This window comes from Aptenodytes patagonicus, chromosome 1 (genome assembly GCF_965638725.1).
Source record: "Aptenodytes patagonicus chromosome 1, bAptPat1.pri.cur, whole genome shotgun sequence".
NCBI lineage: Eukaryota > Metazoa > Chordata > Aves > Sphenisciformes > Spheniscidae > Aptenodytes > Aptenodytes patagonicus.
The window spans coordinates 90,054,370-90,074,247 of record NC_134949.1 but is presented as its reverse complement, the minus strand read 5'-3'; the positions used below and the strand labels follow the sequence as shown (position 1 = coordinate 90,074,247).

General features: G+C 46.8%; 1 protein-coding gene across 2 annotated transcripts in view; it reads left to right on the top strand.

Annotated features, from left to right (window-relative positions):
• The window catches only part of GTF2E1 (general transcription factor IIE subunit 1), a 54,747-nt gene extending 43,083 nt beyond the window's left edge, over positions 1 to 11,664 (top strand). For both annotated transcript variants that reach the window (XM_076348443.1, XM_076348436.1), the window contains 3 exons: positions 1,373 to 1,574; positions 6,383 to 6,630; positions 9,911 to 11,664. In XM_076348443.1, the coding sequence (XP_076204558.1) occupies positions 1,373 to 1,574; positions 6,383 to 6,630; positions 9,911 to 10,341 (881 nt within the window). In that variant the 3' untranslated portion in view covers positions 10,342 to 11,664. The remainder of the gene's footprint in view (positions 1 to 1,372; positions 1,575 to 6,382; positions 6,631 to 9,910) is intronic.
• The last annotated feature ends 8,214 nt before the right edge of the window (positions 11,665 to 19,878 follow it).

The window sequence follows — 19,878 nt, the reverse complement described above, 5'->3', positions numbered from 1 at the left end:
TGAAGAAGTTAGGTCTGTTTTTATCGCTGTCTTACAGGCAGAGAAAGAGGTACACTGAAAAATGAAGTGACAAGACTGGCAAATCTGTGTAAGCAGCAAAACAAGATACCAGAAGCCCTGGCTTGCCAGCCTGTCTCACTACATCATGCCTGTGTGCCCTGGGCAAACCCCATTCTTTCGACTGTGTTTGTACATAGCATTGGTGATACAGCAGGCTTCAATGCTGATTCTAATACTGATTTTTAAACATAAGCTTATCATTTCCCTGATATGACCTATCCTCAGGCTCCCTATTAGTAAAAAGATCTTTTCCTTTCTTCATTGGGGTATTGAGAGATGATGCTAGATGTGTATAGGTGTCACAGAACAGATAAATTAAAAAATCACACAGGGACAAGAGAAATCGAGAAGCCTGTGAGCATTGCTCTGGATATAAGCGTTCTGAGGAGGCAGAGGTACATTCTCAGCCCAGTACTTGCAAGGATAAGTCATTACACTGTGCTGCTCTCCTCGTAGTGGACCATATGGTAAGGTCCTACTGTGCATGCACTGCCCTAAGGGTCCTACTCACAGATGAAACTGAAAAGCCTGCTGTGCAGGAGTTCAGTAGGTTTTTTGTAACTGCATTGCCATGCAACCATTTCAGTTGCCTTTATGTTTGACCTGTTTTTATAAATCCTGATGAGGTCTGTAAAACGAGCTTATTCTTAATTGCCATTCATACAATTCTTGTCTTGCCATTCTTAATTTCAAGAAGTTAATATGGGGGTTAGGTGGGATAAATTTTTGCATTTGCTGCTCTGCAGTAATGACCATTTTGCATGTTTTGGCCCTGGAACAGAAGGAGCAGCCATCTTTTTTGCATCAGTTGCAGAGTGAAAATGGTTATACTAGCAGTTACTGCAGAGTGGTTGGTGCAGTGTAAAACTACACCCTACTTCATTGTGAAATTAGCCAGTTCATGTGGCCTGGGAGACACCAGTGCAAGCACCTGAAACAGACGATATTTGAACTCCTGAGAGTATTGTGAAGCTTTTTATCACAGCCCAGTCGCAGCTGACATTTAAAATGTGAAGCAAGAAAGAGGGAGTGAGATTAGGAGGTGTCTCAGTAGAGGTACTCCAGCCCATCTGGGCTTTTCAGAGCGAGAAACTGTACCCAACTGGGTATCACTGGATGGCATCAAAATGTTTGCTTTGTTGTCTGCTTAAATAATAACCAGGTACGCTGTGTGTGGGAAGGGATTGTCAGGGGGAGAAAAGCTATTTAGCATCAAGCTAAGAAAACAGCAAAGCAGTGCTGTTTAAAAGGCTGTATAAAGAGCCAGGCCTGTTGCTTTCCTTCCAATGCTTAGCAGCTTTTTTCATTTTAGGAACTTTCCGCTGTACTTTCTGTGAGACTGAAGTGGAAGAAGATGAGTCGGCGATGCCCAAAAAGGATGCAAGGACACTCGTGGCAAGATTTAATGAGCAGATTGAGCCCATCTATGCGCTGCTTCGTGAGACGGAAGACATTAACTTAGCCTATGAAATCCTCGAGCCAGAACCCACAGAGATTCCTGCCCTGAAGCAGAGGTGGGAATGCGCCTGGTCTTTTTTCACGGCGCTGCTTCCTTGTAGTGCGTTCGTCTGCTCTGTGAGGCTTTCCCAAACCTTGTGCAGCCTCTGGCTGCATTGAGGACTTACTTGTTCAGCACCAACTGTGCAAGCAACTGACAGATTCCCCAAGGAATGTGCGGTTTATAAGGAGACAAAGGGCCGTAACCATTTTTTACTAAACAAGGCAGATGACTATTCTTCTGGTCGGCCTCCTGCATGTCGTTTTCTGTGGGGTGGGGTACTCGAATTACCTGCTGCTTGCTGTGCTGCAGCTGGTATATTTACCAAGCCCTTGCCCCAGTATTTAAGAAATGCAAACTGCAGCCATTTGGCAAAGCTCTGAAGGTGCCATCTACTCTACACTGTTGTCTTTCTCTCAAACCCTTGTCTTTCATCTGTTCCTTTTGCTTCTACCCAGCTTTTGAAACTAAGCTATCTGCATTCTACGCTTTGCATTCTAGTTCGAAGGCATTACTTGTAATAAGGGTATTTTTTTCTTCTGATTTTCTCCTACTTGTTACACACCTCTTCTTTTCGGGAGGAGGCCATGTTATAGTCAAAAACTCTTTAAAATGTTCCTACCCATGGGAAATGACACTTTCTTTCAGAACATTCCTAGCTGTACAAAAACAGATGATGTTTAAATAATGCAGAAAGATGTGGGGAGCTGTCAGTTTTGTCAGCTGTGGTGAAATATGATGCACTTCTCTGTGTTTAAAAAAAATTAATTAAACACATGGGGGGGAGCAAAATGTACCACAGGGGGAAGCATTCCCACAGTGCTTTGGGGTGCTGGGCTTTAGTTAATGGGAGAGCAAGCAGGATACTCTTTTTTTTCTCTCAGGCTAACCTTGAGAGAGAATGTTCCTCATATATTCATGCTGGACAGTTTCTAATTAATATAATGAAAAATTCTTTGTCTGTTCATAGTCTTTTTCTAGCCAAGAAGGTAGCTAATTTTCCTCATCATTCTGGTAGAAAAACAGAAGCAATATAGAGAGGGGAAGAGATTTTTCCAAGGTCACTCAACATGTCTTTGGTGATATGGGGAGTCTTTGAAGCCTGTATGCCCAAGCTGAATCACTAGCCTTTGCTTTAAAAACCCTTTTCTGTAGTTTGAGTAGTAGAACTGGGATAACCCCACCAAAAAGAGAGTCATTTCTCAGTCTTCCCCTTCTGTGCACAGGAAATTATCACAGCAGAAGCCTGGTGCAGTCCCATGATTAAATAGCAGCACCCACTTACTTGACTCTTAAATACTTAAAAAACATTGTAAATGATTAATTACTTTGTGCAAGGAATGACAAAATAAATAGGCGGCTTTTTAAATGCTTACTTGAACACAACTTGCTTCAGCACATACGATGATTTAATTATTTATTAACTCTTATTAATTCAAAGCAGTTAATTGAATGAAAGCGCTGCTGTGAGATTTTTTTTTTTTTTAAGTGTCAAACCCTGGGTTATTTATTCCCTCTGTTTTTATGGAGTCTTGAGTGACTGAAATCATTGACAAAACTGACATTTGGTGATTCTGAAACAAACAGAATAGGTCACGAAGTGCCTCATTGTCTCTTTGCACCAATGCAGACAACTTCATGTCTTTTCAGGAGAGTTACAGCTCTAAGCGACCACACTGACATTGCATAACTGTCATTCACCTGCCGTGGGAAACTGGGCAGATCTTTGTTTATATCTTTCTAGGAGGCCATTAATTTTCTTAATCTTGGCAAAGCATGAGTTAGCCCCACAGGTTTCAAAATAAACCTGCTTTACCTAAGCCCTTCTCTGTGCTTTTCTAAAACAGATGGATTTTAATATCCCCTCCATTTTCTTATGTCAGAATTGCATGATTTTATATAACAAAAATCTTCACAGAATTAATTTTCTGTGGTCATGCTATCAAGGACCATGGGTTGTCTGTTGTGAAGTTGAAGCTCTTAAGAGCAGCTAAGTGAAAAAGTGCTTTATTTCAAACACGGCACAAAGAGTTATCCCCTTTATGCAAGACCTTTTCTTAATAGTCTGGGCAGGATTGAGATGGAAATTTCAAGTTGTTTCCACATTGCATAGTATGGTTTCTGTGGGCTATACCTCAGCTATGTCAAGGTTTATTTATGTTGCCTTTAAAGGCAGCTAACCACTCATTAAGGGATTTCCACCAGGGTAAAACAACCGATGGGTAACAGAGCAAATGTAGCCACATCTGGGCCACTGAACTGCCACAGTTCCTGGCTGCAGGATGGCCGTGCAAAGTCTAGACCTAGGTGAGGAAAAAGCAGATCTTGGATCTAAGAGAGAGAGAGAGATTTAAGAGCGTGCTCCCTTCATCTGCTCTGTGCTGCCTGTAAGGCAACTCGCACATCTGGCCTTTTGCTGGTGCCTGATCCATGGTGTTTAATCCTATACTTTGGAACAGGGTCACTGAAGATCTCTTCTGGCAGCAAGGAGTATTCCCCTGTTAACATAGTCTTGAGGGGCTGCTGACTCCTACCAACAGTGTTGCTGAAGATGCAGTTCCACAAACAAGGAAGTAAATTGAGACACATTTTCAAAGCTCACCAGGGTCCGAAAGTAGACAGAAAGTGTCTAGATGGTTCCACCTAAGTGTGGGACATTGCAGTAGATGGCTTAAATTAATTAGTACTGTAGGTGTCTCTTAGAGTTGTTACTTGCGTTTTTGAAATGTTCCTGATGTCACGGAATAAGTGTTTTGCTGCTAAATGATACCGTGTAGGAAAAAAAGTCCATTTCAGGCACACTTACGGGGACCTCTGTGCAAAAGTATTATTAGGCAGTTCCTGGCACTACCGAGTATTTAGCTGTCACACTGCAGTCGTGGGGAGGGAGAGCCTGGGGGAGAGCTGCATTGTGTATCTTGTGAGGAAAGTGGATTACATAAAATCGTCAGGGAAACGCTAGTTAGATTTCTGTTGTGTGGGAAGCAGAGTGGTGCTTTTCACAGAACACACGCCTGTCTTGAGGAGCTGAAAGGTACCAACACTTGAAATTACACATTGGGAAGAAGGTCTCTGTGTGGTTCCTTAGGTTATATAAGCAATACATGTGCATGAGTCTTCTGCCCCAAAATTCAAGGCTGCTGTGAAGCTCTCCTGGCAGGGCTGGCTGCAGGAGAGAACTGGTTAGTGTGTGGACACATGTTAACACGGATGCTCTGAAGTATTTGCTAACAGACCCCAGTAAACTCACTATTGAGAGGCTGTGAGTAGCCCTTAATCCACAATGCGGCTGAACACACCAATATTTTTTATCTGGGAAAGAGAGATGATCACCGACCTGCGTATTTTCCCCTCACTGTTTACCCCTAAAAATCCAGCAGAATTAGCTCATCAAGCAGCGGTTAAGTCCTTGCTGAATTAAAAAATTGCATATTACTCAGGTCTTCTCCAGCTGCATCCTTATTTTAAGCTTCTCGGTTGGAGGAAAGATCGTTGGGTAGATAGCAGTGACTGAACCGTGCTCACTGACAACTTCTGTCAACTCAGCTGGCAGCAGAGCAGGAACACTGTGAGTATCCTGGATGGATTTGCTCTGGACAAGAGGAGGAGTCCCGGCAGGTCTGTTACCTGTGAAAAGCCTTAGGTACCACTGGCAGTCAGATGACTGAAATTATATGGCTGAGGGTGGGCACAGTCTGCAGTGGATCTGTTTCTCTGAGAAGATGAAATATGATTTTGAAGTAGAGGAACGGTCGCGTTTGGCTTTCCCCACCCAGACAGCAGTGAGTTTCCATTCAGCTGCTTTCCCTGGTCAATGCATATGTAGCAGCACAGGCCAGAGAGAGTATTTTAGGCTTATTGCCATTGCTATGCAGAAAATACTCCACCTGATGTCCTCTTTCCAAGGATCCAAGCAGGAATGTTTCTTTTCTCCATCAGTCTCCTGAGCTAGAAAGGAGCCTGGAGGAAAATGTGCTGGCTGCAGCTCCTCTTAGAAAACAAGGGAGGGCTAGGCTTCGACTGCCGTACCCTTCGCAGCAGTCATCGCCTTTCTTTCTCCAGCTTTTCCACAATGAAGACAGTTCTGTCTTGCCTCCTCCCACACACCATCACCACACAAAGCCCTTTGCCCAGCCCTAGTCCTCTGGTTTGAAGGTGCCCTCTCGTCTTTTCTTCTTTTCTGCCTGGACTCCCCAGTCCTCCCAAGGCTGTGCCTGTGGATAGTACGGCTCTCCTGTGTAACACAGGAGATGTGACTTACCACTGGCATTGTCACTCACAATTCAAGCAAAGGTTTGAACTGTGTTTTTCATGGTGAGTTAACTCCTTCACGAGTCCTGTGATTAATAATGGTTCACAGATCTGAGCATGCTGGGACTCTGGGCCTATCATCTGACTTGTTTAAACTTTAGTGCTTTTTTTTAACGCAGTATAGGGTTGCTGTGAAAAGGCCAAAAAGAGACTTTTCCAAATACCAGATTACTGTTCAACTGTGTTTTGCTGCTGTGACACTTATTTCAGGGTATTCTGGGATTTTGTTTGTTTTCACATGAGTGCATCAGCAGCTTTAGTGCCATCTCTTCTTTTCAGTGTCTGTTGTGGAAATTGCCATGGCCTCATGCAGGGTTTCCCATTAGAGACCCCCAAGTTCCCCAAACCAGCAAGCTGGTGTAGAAATTCCTGGCACCACGTGTTAGAAGTCAGAATGCAAGCTCTCAGTGCAGATCATGGGAGATAACTAATCATAGTTTAAGTGTTGCAATGCTGGCCAAGGAAGGGCTTGTCCTGAGTGCTCTGTTTTTTCTCTCTTTGACTTTTATGTAGCAAGGAGCGTGCAGCTGGTACTGGTTCAGGGACAGCAGCTGGCCTTGCAGGTGGGCACCATCGGGAAGCATGGACTACAAAAGGACCATCATATGAGGACTTGTACACCCAGAACGTTGTCATCAGCATGGAGGACCAGGAGGATCTTAACCGGTCTGCAAGTGAAGGAAAGCTGGCCAGAGAGAGACCAATTTGGCTACGGGAGAGCACGGTGCAGGGGGCTTATGACCCTGATGAAATCAAAGATGGTAAGAAAATTCACAGAGCAGAAGTACTGCTCTGCTTATGTGATGCTCTTAGAGTGCTGTCAAAAATGTTTCCCCTGTGTGTGTACAGCTGCTGCTCCCTACACTCCAGATTTTGTCTGCTCCCCTCTGCTGTGCAAAGCACCTATGTGTAGGCAGATGTAAAAAATCCTGGTTTATTAGATCCAGGATTGAAATCTAGGTCAGTAAAGCTGAGTTACCCACAGAATTGTTTGTGCTTCTAAAATGTTAATTATCTGTTACGTCTTCCATCTTGAGAGTTTATTGCTTTTGGACGAAGGTCTTTCAGTCTCATCTAGAAAGCTGCCCCCCTAATAGGTCACTGCTGAAAAATAACATTTATTAACATTCGGTCACTCTGAAGCCTACCAAATCTACCAGCAGTGTTTTTGTGCTCCCAGCCGCCTTCTTGCCAATTGTTGTTCAAAATGTGTTTTATATGAAGAATATGTCAGAAATAAAGCTTCTGGAAGTACAGTAGGAAGGTCTGTCACCATGGCAGGTGAGTCTTCATTGCTTTCTGTTTGTTTCTCATGATCCTTGCTTTTATTTCATTCATGTTGGGGTCAGGTTGTCCATAGACAATAGTCAAGATCTTGTAACCACTAGTAGAAACATTCTGCTTTGGTAAGTGTGCTATTTAAGCTTATGCACTAAAAATAGGAAGTAGAGACCTTCTGATTTTTACAAGAGTGAATGAATAGATGCAATATTCCAAGTCATTTGAGGATTATAGAATGAAACTGTTGATGCCCTAGGAAGAGAAGATGGCAAAAGGGAACCGCATGTGTAAGCATGAGACCCTGGAACCAGTGCAGTGTTCAGGAGAGGAGTGGAATATGTAGGTATAGCAGAAGTGAAGAACATTGATTTCACAATAATGTGAAACAATTGTTTGCATGTAATGCCTTTCAAGTGTACAGATCCCAAAACTTCTTCCAAATAGATTAAACAAAGTGAGGTGATTGAAACAACCTCCTCCTGCAGTCTGTAGCAGATCTTGTTGTTACTCACCAGCCATGGTGAGTTCTCACCCCGTTTTTCTGCTAGACATTCAATTCACCTGTAGTTTTAAATTGGCTCCTTGAGATGAGTTTTGGTGTACACAGCATAAATGTTTCTCAGATGCCACTGAAGGAGATGGATGGGGAGTATATCACCTTACAGCACAAGGGCGTCACTGCTTAACCTTCACCGCTACTGGAGATCAAAGAGGGGACTTGTGGAAATAGCCTGAAATTGCTGCTGCAAGACGTTTCTATAGCTCTTGGATGACATCAACAGGGAGGAAGGAAACTTGGGACTGTTGACAGAAAAGATTCACTGCTTGGATCTGGCAGGAACAGTTCTCGCAAGCAAGACAGCCCCGCTCCTGAGCCACAAAAGTCAGACTTTGTGGAGCTACCCCAGGCTGTCATCACTTCACAGCTCTCAATGTGATGAGCTACGATATTATCTCTTGGAGATGCTCTCCAATAGCCTCTTTGCTCTACAGTCACAAGCAACAAGCTGAGCACAAGGCTGCCAACACACAACGCCTTCATTCTTCCTTTCTTTCAAGAATTTTGCCAGTGCATTAATAATAGTAGTTGCAGCCATCACCCGTTACTACAACTTCATTTACAATAAAAACATGAGTCCAGTGAAGTTAGGGGTGGGTCTTTTGGCCTTTATTTTACCACAGGAAAGGAGTGACCACAAACTCCCCTGGCTTTTAGTGCTAAATGCAGAACCTACTTCCTTAGTTCACCTGTTTCTCAGCATTTTTTTCATCTCAAGTTGAAAACGGTAACCAGTGCATTTTTGATGCTGGGGGAAAGGCTTGGGTGCCAACTGCCTGGATGTGGTACTGAAACCATGAGGGTCCAGGTCTTTGAGAAGCAGGCAAGTGGCGTTAATGTATGAAGGCAGAATGCCGTCACCTCAGCTCCAGCAATTGTTCATAGGCAGCGTCTTTAAGTGCAAGAGAGAAAGTTTGCCACGGGGAGTCTGTCTTACTTTTTAGGCCTTGTTTTTACATAAGGTTCTCCGTATTTCATTTTTTGTTCTGGGGTTTTTTCTTTTTTTTCCATACTGCCTGTAGGTTTATTGGTGCTGGGTGGACTCACAGTCCTCTCATCAAATATAGGATTAAGAGAAGTTTTCTGCAGAATGCCACTTTTTTAACAGAATTTTACCTTTTGAATCTGTGAACTGCAGACACCCTGCCTACCCAAACCATGTCAAACCCTCCCAGCTACAGTACAGCCAAGCTTACTGAAAGAGGAGCATAGGCCGTGTGTCTGTCAGCTGGGAAACTGCAGTCCCCTTCAAATAAGAGGTCCAGGTAGGGAGCCAGAGAGACTGGCTGGGCTGCTTTTCAGCTTGGAGAGCAGGAGCTGTTTTAACGCAGCCTTCCACGCTGCGCTGTGCGGCTTGGCTGCAGGCTGTAAGCTGCATGTGCTTTGCGAGATAGATCCTGCTCGCTACCACCGTGTTCCAGTAATGAGCTTTTCCCCTTCCTGCCTGGTAGGTGGACCTCTGAGCTTACCAGACGTGGCTACTTTGAATGTTGTTTTATAACACGTGGTTTCTGCATACTCCCTGTCTGCCTGGATTCATCTGCTTCTCTGTCTTAATCCTTATAGATGGGGAGCTCGACAGGCCAGGGCCTGGTTTTGGGTCTGTGTTTATGGTCTGTGCCGGCAACACCCCATGGTCTTGGTCATCACTGCAAGTCCTTCAGGCTGTGGCCATGCAACCTGGAAACAAAGGGACAAGAAGGAAACAGCCTGTGCTTGTTCACCTGTGAAACAGCACCAAGATACTTGCTGTATCTCAGACAAGTGTCATCATTAGGTGCATAGTCTGTGTATCTGGGAAGCCCAGATTTAGGTCCCAAGGACTGCTTTCTGCTCCACACTAAGGAAGTGCATCAGCCCAGCTGAGGGGCACCTGAGTCCCTGGAGGGTCTTTTCCAAGTGCCTGCCATCACGCGTTTGTTGCCTTCTCTTGCGATGTGCTGCTGGCTGAGGCTCCCAGCTGGGAGCCACAGTGACTCCAGGCCTCCCAGCTCCTAGGAAATGTCAATACTTGCTCCTCTGTTACGAGAAAAAACATAACTTTCTTTGACTTTTAAGGGAGAGGAGGAGCTGACATAGAGAAAGGATGTGAATTGGCCAAGCGTGCTCAGTGGCAGTAATTAATACGGGTCCAGAAAGCCTTCAGGGCCGTCACCCAGATCTCTGTGAGGAAACGATCATTCTCTTGTGTCTCTTTGCAGGGAGCCGGGACCTGGATGCCTTCCAGGAGCGTGAGGAGGGCCGGGCAGCTCTGGATGATAACGAGGAGGTGATGCGTGCCCTGCTTATCCACGAGAAGAAGACACCTTCTGCTTCAACAGTCACAGTTGGAGGTGCCGCTCCTCTCTCCAGTGCCAACGCTAGTGACTCCGAGAGCGAGACAAGCGAGTCGGAGGAGGAATCCCCTCCCCGCCCTCCCACCACGGCCACCACAACATACGGGCTGGAGGATGAGGAGGACGATGAAGAGTTTGAGGTGGTGGCAGAGGACCCCACCGTCACAGTGGCTGGGCGTCCGCACTCTTACAGCCAAGTGAGCCAGCGCCCTGAGCTGGTGGCCCAGATGACACCGGAAGAAAAAGAGGTTTACATAGCCATGGGGCGACGCATGTTTGAGGATATGTTTGATTAACTGCTTCCTGCCATGGCATTTTTTAAAAAGTGACTTTTTAAGCCAGAGACTCCCTAGTAAAACAGAAGACTGAAGTGCATCTTTCCTCCCCTGTGCGCAGGGACACTGGGGCTCGGGACTGCTAATCTCAGGCATCTTGCCCACCAGAGAGGGGAGCAGGAAGGCTGCATGTGCCAAAACAGGTAGGGGAGGACGAGTCTCAGAAGTGAGGATGCTTGCAAGATAAAGATCTGCTTCAGGGTGCCCTGCACAGGCACTACTTTAACCCTCTTCAAGGCCCCAGCAGCTGCCCCCCCCGATTGCTTTGGGTTGATTTTTGTTGCAGATCCTAGTGAAGTCCACATCCCTGCCCTCAGAGGACGTGAGGGCTCTGTAGTCTGATGAGAGTGCTCTGCAGAGGAGGGTGTAAGTAATGTTACAGCTGCCCGTGCTCAGTGAGGGGAGAGGAGAGGGAAGCACTCGTCTGCTGATGGCAAGCTTGGGCAGGGCTTGTAGCTGACCTCCTGCCTGCAGCCACTGGCCACTGGAGTGGCTATTTCTAAGCAGGCCTGTAGGCAGCAACCTTTTCTTGCTCCCATTTGCTCCTTACTAGGTCTCAGCACCTCAAAGTCAGGTGTAACTTGAAACACGCAGAGTGAAAGCCTTGGCAAGCACACATAGTCGCTCTTTGTCAGTGTAACGAAAGCCCTCGTGGATCTGAGCTGTCAGAGCGCTCTGACTTACCAGGAGATACCTTCATTTTCCAGTATTGCTGCCTGTTGCTTCTGCCTAGCCCTGTCCAAACTCCAGTGTTGCAGACGGTTCGTAGTGGGCAGGGCTACAGTCAGGCAGTGCCAGAGAAATAGCGTAGCTAGTTTTTATTTGCAGTCACACCAGGGCTGTATCATTTTAAGAGGAATTATGCAATTTTGAATTCTGCTTTGGCACGCTCTTTTACCATAGAAAAACATACATCGGTGCCTACAGAGCAATATCATATTTTTAATGTTTTTCTCTTTCAATTGAAAATGTTGGTTTTTAAAATTGTTGTGTTTTCCTATCCAGTACTACAATAAAACAAAATGATGAAAGAATTTGGTGTTCCAGAGGGTAGGGGCCGTATTACGTGCTGTTCCATTTACATGGGCAGCATGAATTTGCTGTTCACTGAGACTGTAAATCTGTTTTATACTAACTATGCTTTCTGTGTTCTGCTAACCATGTAATGCCTCCTTTGTGGTTTTATTTTCAGCTTCCTGATATTTTGAATCCACTCTTTCTTTAAATAGTGTTTTAAATTTGCTTTTAAGTCATTTTAAAGAGGAATAAATAAACAGAAACTTCTCCCGTTGTCATATTCCAATTTGTCATGTGCCTAGTTGGGAATGTTGTTTGCTTATTATTTTGATTTACTCGATTCAAGAAAAAAAAACAATTTGAGGCCTTCCTTTGAGGGAAGTACTATTTGAAATCCCACTGCACATTGTTTCTTCTCGCCAGAGCTTCCTTGAATGCCTCGTGGAATCTCCTGCACTCTCAGGAAGGGTATTTTATTACACTGGTGCTGTGGGAGGCCCTTTTTGATCAGAACTTCCATTCCTTTCCTCCTTCCGTAGGCTGATGGCGGAGGTCTCGCAGACGTCATATTGCTAGTTAAAATGGTACTCTTGTGTAGACAGACTTCCAAGATCTGGTATCAAGCTTCTAGATATCAAGCCACAGAGCTGGTAAGTCAGATTCAGTGATCAGCTAACAGAAAAAAAGCGCTGTACCAATTCTGTCTAGATTTAATCTGGTTGAATTCAAGGTTAGCACTGGAGAAAAGCAAGTAGACAAGGAGCCGAAGACAGAAACTGAGAGCTAATCCTGAATACAGTGCGGATACTTATGCTCATGAACTCACCAGTAGTTTATAACTGAGCTTTTAGCCTGCAAAATCAAGCTGTAGGTTAAGTGAAGAAATACTGTGTTTTACTATAAGAGCACTGATATTGCATCTATATCCAGCATAAAGTAGTGGGTTTACTTAATAAACACATTTAATTGTGGTTTGTATGGTGGTTGTAATTTTTGTCATTCATCAAGTCCTGCACATGAGGGAATCGGCACGGTGGTTTGCAGGGCATGCCTTCTGTCCCTCATCCACCACATGCAGCCCTCGGGAGGACGGGTGAGGTCAAGATACACGAGCAGATGCCGTCATTGTTTCCTGCCCTCTCTAACAGCTTCTGGCTCTCGGTAAGGATGGCTGCTCTGCTCTGTTCCAGCCGGTTAGGGCTGTTGTCGAAGGACAACTATACGCTGCTACTGCCCTGTCATGACAAGCACTGCTTGAGTGAACAGGAGCATGTACAACCGATAGCGCCTTTTCTTCTCTTTTTTTTTTTTTTTTTCTGCAACTGAAGCAGGGCTCTGCACACATGCCAAAAGAGGAAGGATGGCCGCCGCTGCAAGCAAAGCCAGCCACTGCCAGCAGGTCGGTGCTAACGCAAGGGATAAAGCCATCAGTTCTGAGGAAGGCCCCAGCCATTTCCTCTGGCTGCTGGACCACGTGTGCTGCATTAACACTAACCCAATAACACCGTGAGCGTGGTCGAGCGCTGAAGCCTTCCTGGGTGAATGCTCTGTCTAACCCCATTCAAACCAGTTTCTGTGTCTGCTTTCAGACTAAAGTGCATTTTATCTGATGAGTGCGCTTGAGGCCAGGGCACTGCAGCTCAGGCTGGAAAGAAAAATGTGTTTCTCATGCTGCTCATCCTCCTTCCCCCAAAGGTCAGAGGTGCTGGGTGCCTCTGCAGCCGTGCGAGAACTGCCTCTGTCTCTGCTTCCATTGTGGGTCAGGGAAACCGCAGTAGAGTGACATCCTCCCTGGCCCAGCAGAGAGGAGGCCAGAGCAGATCAGTGAAGCTGCTGATGGAAGGGAAGATCACTGTCAACACTGGAAAACAGGAATGTTTTAATCTTTTTCACTAAGCTCCTGAAAATCGGCTTCCTCCACCAGGGAATCCCTGTCTATCCAACTCCTCTTTTCCTGTGTTCCTGCCTCCTTCAAACAGACTCGGATTAAGCAGGCTGTTGCTCTGTGAGATTCGAGGGATTTGAAGATCCCCTGGAGGAAGGGCGGAAAAATAGCGTCACCTCCTCCCTGACATCTAAGGAGCCCTGCCTCGGTGATGCCTGCAGCGCCAGGGCATGCTGCGGAGAAGTTTGACAGGGCCTGGGGTGGGGAGCAGCCAGCTGTGCTTGGGTCACTGTCTCCCGCTGCGCCCCGTAGGAGGAGAGAGAAAATTGTCTCAGGAATCAAATGCATGACAAAGCCTTCATGGAAATGGAAAGTTTAGGAGCAGGTGGAAGGACGTGAGGCCTGTCAGCAGAGGGGCAAGCCAGCGGGCTGTCTGGTGTGTTCTCCTGGGTGGGTTGTGGAGGAGAGGCAGCAGCAGCAGCCCCGTTCCTCTGCCCTAGTATGCATCAGCATAAACAAATGAGACTGTGGGCTTGGTCCCTTGGAGGAGGGGGTTGTCACGCAGTGCTGCAAAAAAAAGCTCTGGGCTGCTCCAGGACTGGTATTGCTGTATGCCATTGGAAGCCCTGGGCGAGGTAACCATGTCCCTGGCTGGTTCGCAGGAGGCTTTGGAGTATTGATCTAAGCATGGACAGCCAAGCATCCCTAAGCATCACGATACACTCCAGTTTAAACTGTATTGAACGTGAGTCAACACAGCCTCTTCTCCAGGAGTGCGGGAGCTGGGGCTGAAGAGTAGCTTCTGTCTGCTGAGCTGCTTCCAGAATAACGATCAGTATTTATAAAGTCCAGGGAGACCATCGCTCATACAGCCTTGATAGGAGGTGTAGCCAGATGCTTGAAGCTGTTTAAGATGTGATTGCACAGAGAGTCATGGAGAGGCTGACGCTAAAAGGAGCGGCAGCCCAAAGTGTGGGGAGCAACGTCTGACTGCTGGTGCTCCTGGAGAGCTGCCTGTCTGCCTGCCTGCTCCCTCCTAGGAGAGCACCGGCAGCGCCGGGCTGTCCAGGACTACAACCCCCTCACTCTCTGTGGCAGAGCTATGTTCTCCCTCTTTAAAAGTTACCCAGGGACATCTGGTCTTTTGCCTGTTTGGGATACCTAAATGAGCTGCCAGAAGGTGCTTTCTTATTTACCAGCATTAATTAGATTGAGAGAGAGAATGAACCTAATTTATATTTAAACAAAAATCGGATTTTGGAAGCGCCTGCTGTACCATTAAAAAACATATTAAGGGCAGTATTTGTGCAGCCATCCTGGAAGCAGCAGACAGAAAGTCTCAGAACAACATACTTTAAATATAATAGGTATTTTTGCTTAAAATATGTTTCTGACCTAAATATAATTTAATTTACATCCCTTTGAACAGTTTGAAGCTAATGAACCAGCCAGGGATGGCAGAGAGGAGGCTGAGCCAGCCGCATCGGAAGCGACTCGGCTCCACTGCAGTGCATTAGAGACCCTGCGTGCGCTTCACCCCGGCTGCACGTAGCAATGAATGTGCAAATCCTGCCGAGAGCTGGCCACAGCAGCAGGAGGAAACCTTGGGCTGCTCAGCCGGAGAAACAGGCAGGGATCCAGCCTGAAAATTAAGGCTGATCTAATATTGTTCCACGAGCATTAATGTCTGTGTACAAAAAAGGTACGTCTGGCAAGGAGGAAAAATCACATCTCATACAGATATGATTAAAGCCCTGGCATATTACTTCTGCTTAGTTTTCACCTGGAATCCATACTGCCAGCCTCTGCCATCCCATTACTTGCTGGAAGAAGGAGGGTGAGCAGTGGTAATTTTGCAGCAAGCTAAAATTGTGCGTAGAGCTGAGAAGCCTGGCTCAGTTCCACCTGGTAAAGGGAACCTCCTATCCTTAAACATTCTTTTTCTGTGCTTCTGACAATGGAAATCTGCCTGATCCAATGCCAGATTTGCCAGGCATTGTTAGCAGAGTCCATGCTTTTCCGATGTCCTCTTAACATACATTGAGGGGGAGGAGGGAGAGCAGTATGCCAAGCACCATTTAATGGTTGCTACTAGCTGACCTGCGTACGCTTCGGTTGCAGTGTCTGAACCAGCCCTGTCCCATAGGTTGGGTCATTTTGGTCAGATTATCCATACCTGCTCTTTGCAAAGGTGCTTCTTGTTCTGCTTCTCCTGGTCAGTGCTGATGGGCTCCCATAAACTCAACCCCTCTGCAGTCACACACAGGTGCCAATTTAAAATGAAGTTTCAGTCCCCTCTCCACCAGCACCACCACCACCACCACAAGCAGCTCTGGCTTGTGCCACATCCACTCTGGGGGTATGCGGCACTGTCACGCTGCAGCAGAGGTCCACCACGCGGGCCTCAGCCATGACTGCCTCTGGCTGTAGCCCGTCCTGGCAGAAGGCTTAATGAAGGATGGGGTAGGTCTATGCCTTCTCCAGAAATGAGGCTTTGGCTGGGCTCGGGGGCAATGCCTACCAGGCCCCCTAATTTCCTACAGCGGAGAGAGAAGTGGCATCAGCCCCAGGCCGGTCACTCCCTTACACGCGATCTTTGCTGCTTGAAGTAGATGTGATTTGGTAGGACTGGATTTGATTTTTTTTTTTTTTTTTAAACCCTTGTTCCTTTTGTCCCTTGGCAATGTTTTGAGTTGCTGAATTTCTCATGATGTTTCCCTGCTGCTTCTAACAAAAAAAATCTTTTTTTTTTTTTAATGCAAATGAGGCTGTAAGATCTTTTTAGGGAGATGTATCTGCGCTCCCTGCGCTGTCACCACAATTATTCTTCCTTTGCCATACAATGCTTTCTTCCAAGAAGAAGTGCTTTCAACATCTCTCAGCCCTTCTGGTGATGTCAGGAGATTAAAACTATCCCCATTACAACAGGGAGGATTGGAGGGAAATGGGGTTAGAGGGAAATATGGCCTCTAGAAAATGACGCATCTTGAGAGAAATTTCACTTTCGCACACTCTCCCAGGCCACATGGGTCCCATTTCCAAGCAAAGAAAAATACAATATGTTGAAGAGGGACTTGGCTCATGGTGCCTTTATCCTTTCCTCAGAGCCCATTAGGAAGGGCTCTGAGTGTGCCAACCTCTTGGAAGTTATACAAAGGCATCAGGAAGGTCCCAAGTTAGCAATCAACTTCAGCAGGAGCCTGCAGGTCCGTTCGAATGATCTGACTCCTGCTTTCACCATGCTGGAAGGTTTGGTGCAAGAATACCTCACAGCAATGAGTTTTAAAAATGAGTTCGGTGTCAGATTAAAAAGTCCCTCTTTCTTTGAACGTTTCATCTGAGTGTGCTGTTATGTCTGTGTATGGGAAACAAGTACATAAGGTCATGTAGAGGGCTGCCCAGCCCTCCTGAAACATGTCTCCCTTTGGGAATGTTAACAGATAAGGAATTTTGTACCATTTAGGTAGGAGCTGCTGCCAAGAGCAGCAAATAGTAGTTGAAGTTTTTGTTATCTAGACAGTCACGTCATTGCAGCCTGTCTGAAGTCCGGAATGAAAGAGCTTATCTCCATAGACGGCAGATGTGGATTCTTTCAGGTGTCAAACCGCCACATTTTCAGCCCTTTCATTGTTGGTTGTTGGTTTTTTTTTTTAACTCTGCATTTTTTGCTCCTCATGCAGGGGGCACTAGCATCTTCAGTGCACCAATGGACCAGATGCTACCATGAACTAAAGACCTCTGGCTTGGCACCGTACTAATGAGCTCCTTGTGGGATTACTAATTCACATGCTAATGGAGTCTGCCCCGGGAAAGGTGTGAGTGAAGCCATTAGAAATACCGAAAACAAGCCAAATGAATACTGTGCGTGGAAGCACATTTGTTCAGGTGGTCAAAAACAATGAACAGGAGATGAACGGCTCCGTTTGCAGAAAATGTCTAGCGCACTTCAAGTCTGCAGTGGACATAAAAACTGCTTCATGTCTATCTCAGTAATAAAAAGAGCATCAACACTGGAAATCCATGTTGGAAGGGAAATAAATCTAGCGTTATTAAGGTTTTATTTATAATCTTTGTTGAGTAGAAAGGGGCAGTGAAACAGGACCTTTCTCTGTCCCATAGGAAACACCCCTTGGCACTTGGGGATGTAACAATGAAGCAGAAATGGGAACCGCTCTGACCCCACGGCTGCTGATGGATTGCTCTGACCGGGAAATCCAGCATTTTTTAGCGCTGGAAGGAGCCAAATGTTCAGTGAGACCAGTGCTGTCTGTGCCATAGCAGCAACAGCTGCAGAAGCACAGGGAGCTGCTGTGATTCAGACACTCATGCTCGTCCTCTCTGGTTTTTACAGGAGCCATGGCCATGCTGCAGGATTCATGGAGCATGTTAGCAGAAAAACCCGTACGCAGAGCGTGGTCTGCTGGAGATGGTTACTCTCGTTCCTTCCGGGCCTGGCCACTTCCCCCTCCCTTCCCCCAGCCCTCCCCTTTATTTTGAAAAGGGAAAATAGGAAAAAATTAATTTGCCCTTTAAACTGGGAGAACGAAACAGATGATACTCAAGCCTATAGCTTAATGGCAAGGAATCAAGGAGAACAGATGGTTGCAGGTGACTCTTGGTCCGTCTTGCTGGTAACTTTTCCTCACACCAAGGGCTGTAACTATACAAAAATCACAGACTCACATAATGGCTGAGGTTGGAAGGGACCTCTGGAGGTCATTTGGTCCAACACCCCTGCTCAAGTAGGGCCACCTCAAGCAGGCTGCATCCAGGACCACGTCCAGATGGCTTTTGAATATCTCCAAGGACGGAGACTCCACAATGTCCCTGGACAACTTGTGCCAGTGCTCGGTCACCCTCACAGTAAAAAAGCATTTCCCGATGTTCAGGTCTGTTGTGTTCCAGTGTGTGCCTACTGCCTCTTGTCCTGTCACTGGAGAAGAGCCTGGCTCCATCCTCTTTACACCCTCCCTTCAGGTGTTTATACACATTGATGAGATCCCCCCGAGTCTTCTCTGCTCCAGGCTGAACAGCCCCAGCTCTTTCAGCCTCTCCTCATAGGAGAGATGCTCCAGTCACTTCATCATCTTTGTGGCCCTTCGTTGGACTCTCTCCAGTATGTTCATCTCTCCCTTGTACTGGGGAGCCCAGAACTGGCCACAGGACTCCAAGTGTGGCCTCACCAGTGCTGAATAAAGGGGAAGGATCACCTTCATCGACCTGCTGGCAATACTTTACCTAATGCAGCCCAGGATACCACGTGCCTTCCTTGCAGCAAGGGCACATTGCTGGCTCATGTTCAACTTGGTGTCCACCAGGACCCCTCAGATCCTTTTCTGCCAAGCTGCTTTCCAGCTGGGTGGCCCCCAGCATGTACCAGTGCATGGGGTTGTCCATCCCCAGGTTAAGGACTTTGCACTTCCCCTTGTTGAACTTCATGAGGTCCCTGTCAGCCCATTTCTCCAGCTTGTTGAGCTCCCTCTGGATGGCAGCATGACCCTCTGGCGTTATCAGCCACTCCTCCCAGTTTGGTGTCATCAGCAAACTTGCTGAGGGTACACTCTGCCTTGTCACCCAGATCATTAATGAAGATGTTGAACAGGTTTGGACCTGGTATTGACCCCTGAGGTACACCACTAGTTACTGGCCTCCTACTAGACTTCGTGCCACTGATCACCATGCTCTGGGCCCAGCCCTTCAGCCACGTTTCAATCCACCTCACTGCCTGCTCATCCAGCCTGTACTTCATCAGCTTCTCTATGAGGATCTTATGGGAGACAGTTTCAAAGCCCTTCCTGAAGTCCAGGTAGACAATATCCACTGCTCTCCCCTCATCTACCAGGCCAGTCACTTCTTCACAGAAGGTTATCAAGTTGGTCCAGCATGACTTCTTGGTGAATCCACGCTGGCTACTCCTGATGATACGGATGTCTGCTCAGAGGTAGGGATGCTTGGAGCAAGGGTTTTGCTCCCTGCTCTGACCCCTTGCTGCCTGGTGGCATGGCCTGTGAAGCTTCCCTCTCTGTGACAAGTGGAGCATCTTACTCTGGTGCAGGCACAGGAGAGTGAGAGCTGCATTGCTGGAGCTGGGGGGGTCTCCCTGCTTCAACCTGTCCCGAGGGGATGGGGCGGGGGGTACCCACACGCATTTCCGAGGCACTGCACGACTGCCGGGTAAAAACTGCCCATGGAAATGGAGAGGAAATTGGAGAAGTATCAGGAGAGCAATAAACAGGGCATTATCTCCTCCTTAATCACAGCCCAGCCTTCAGGAGGTCTGCAGGGAGAGCTAATGGATTAAATACAGGTATTAAATGAAATCTTGGAGATGTTTCCCTCACCTGGCAGGACCGAGAAGCTGACGACACAAGGGAACACTCCCAGTGCATCTGGGCTATAAGAGGCAGCCAAAGGAGTGAGGTCCACAGTCACTTGTAGTTGGCCGTGGGATTTAATAACCTGGGTTGGCTCTGTTGGTGCCAAGGCCAATCCTGAAATCCATTCTCTGAGTATGTCCTTCAGCAATTCCAGATGGACTCAACAGGGTGCTCCTTCTCAAGTTGCTTTTAGCCTGAGGAGAAGGTCAGTCTGTGTTT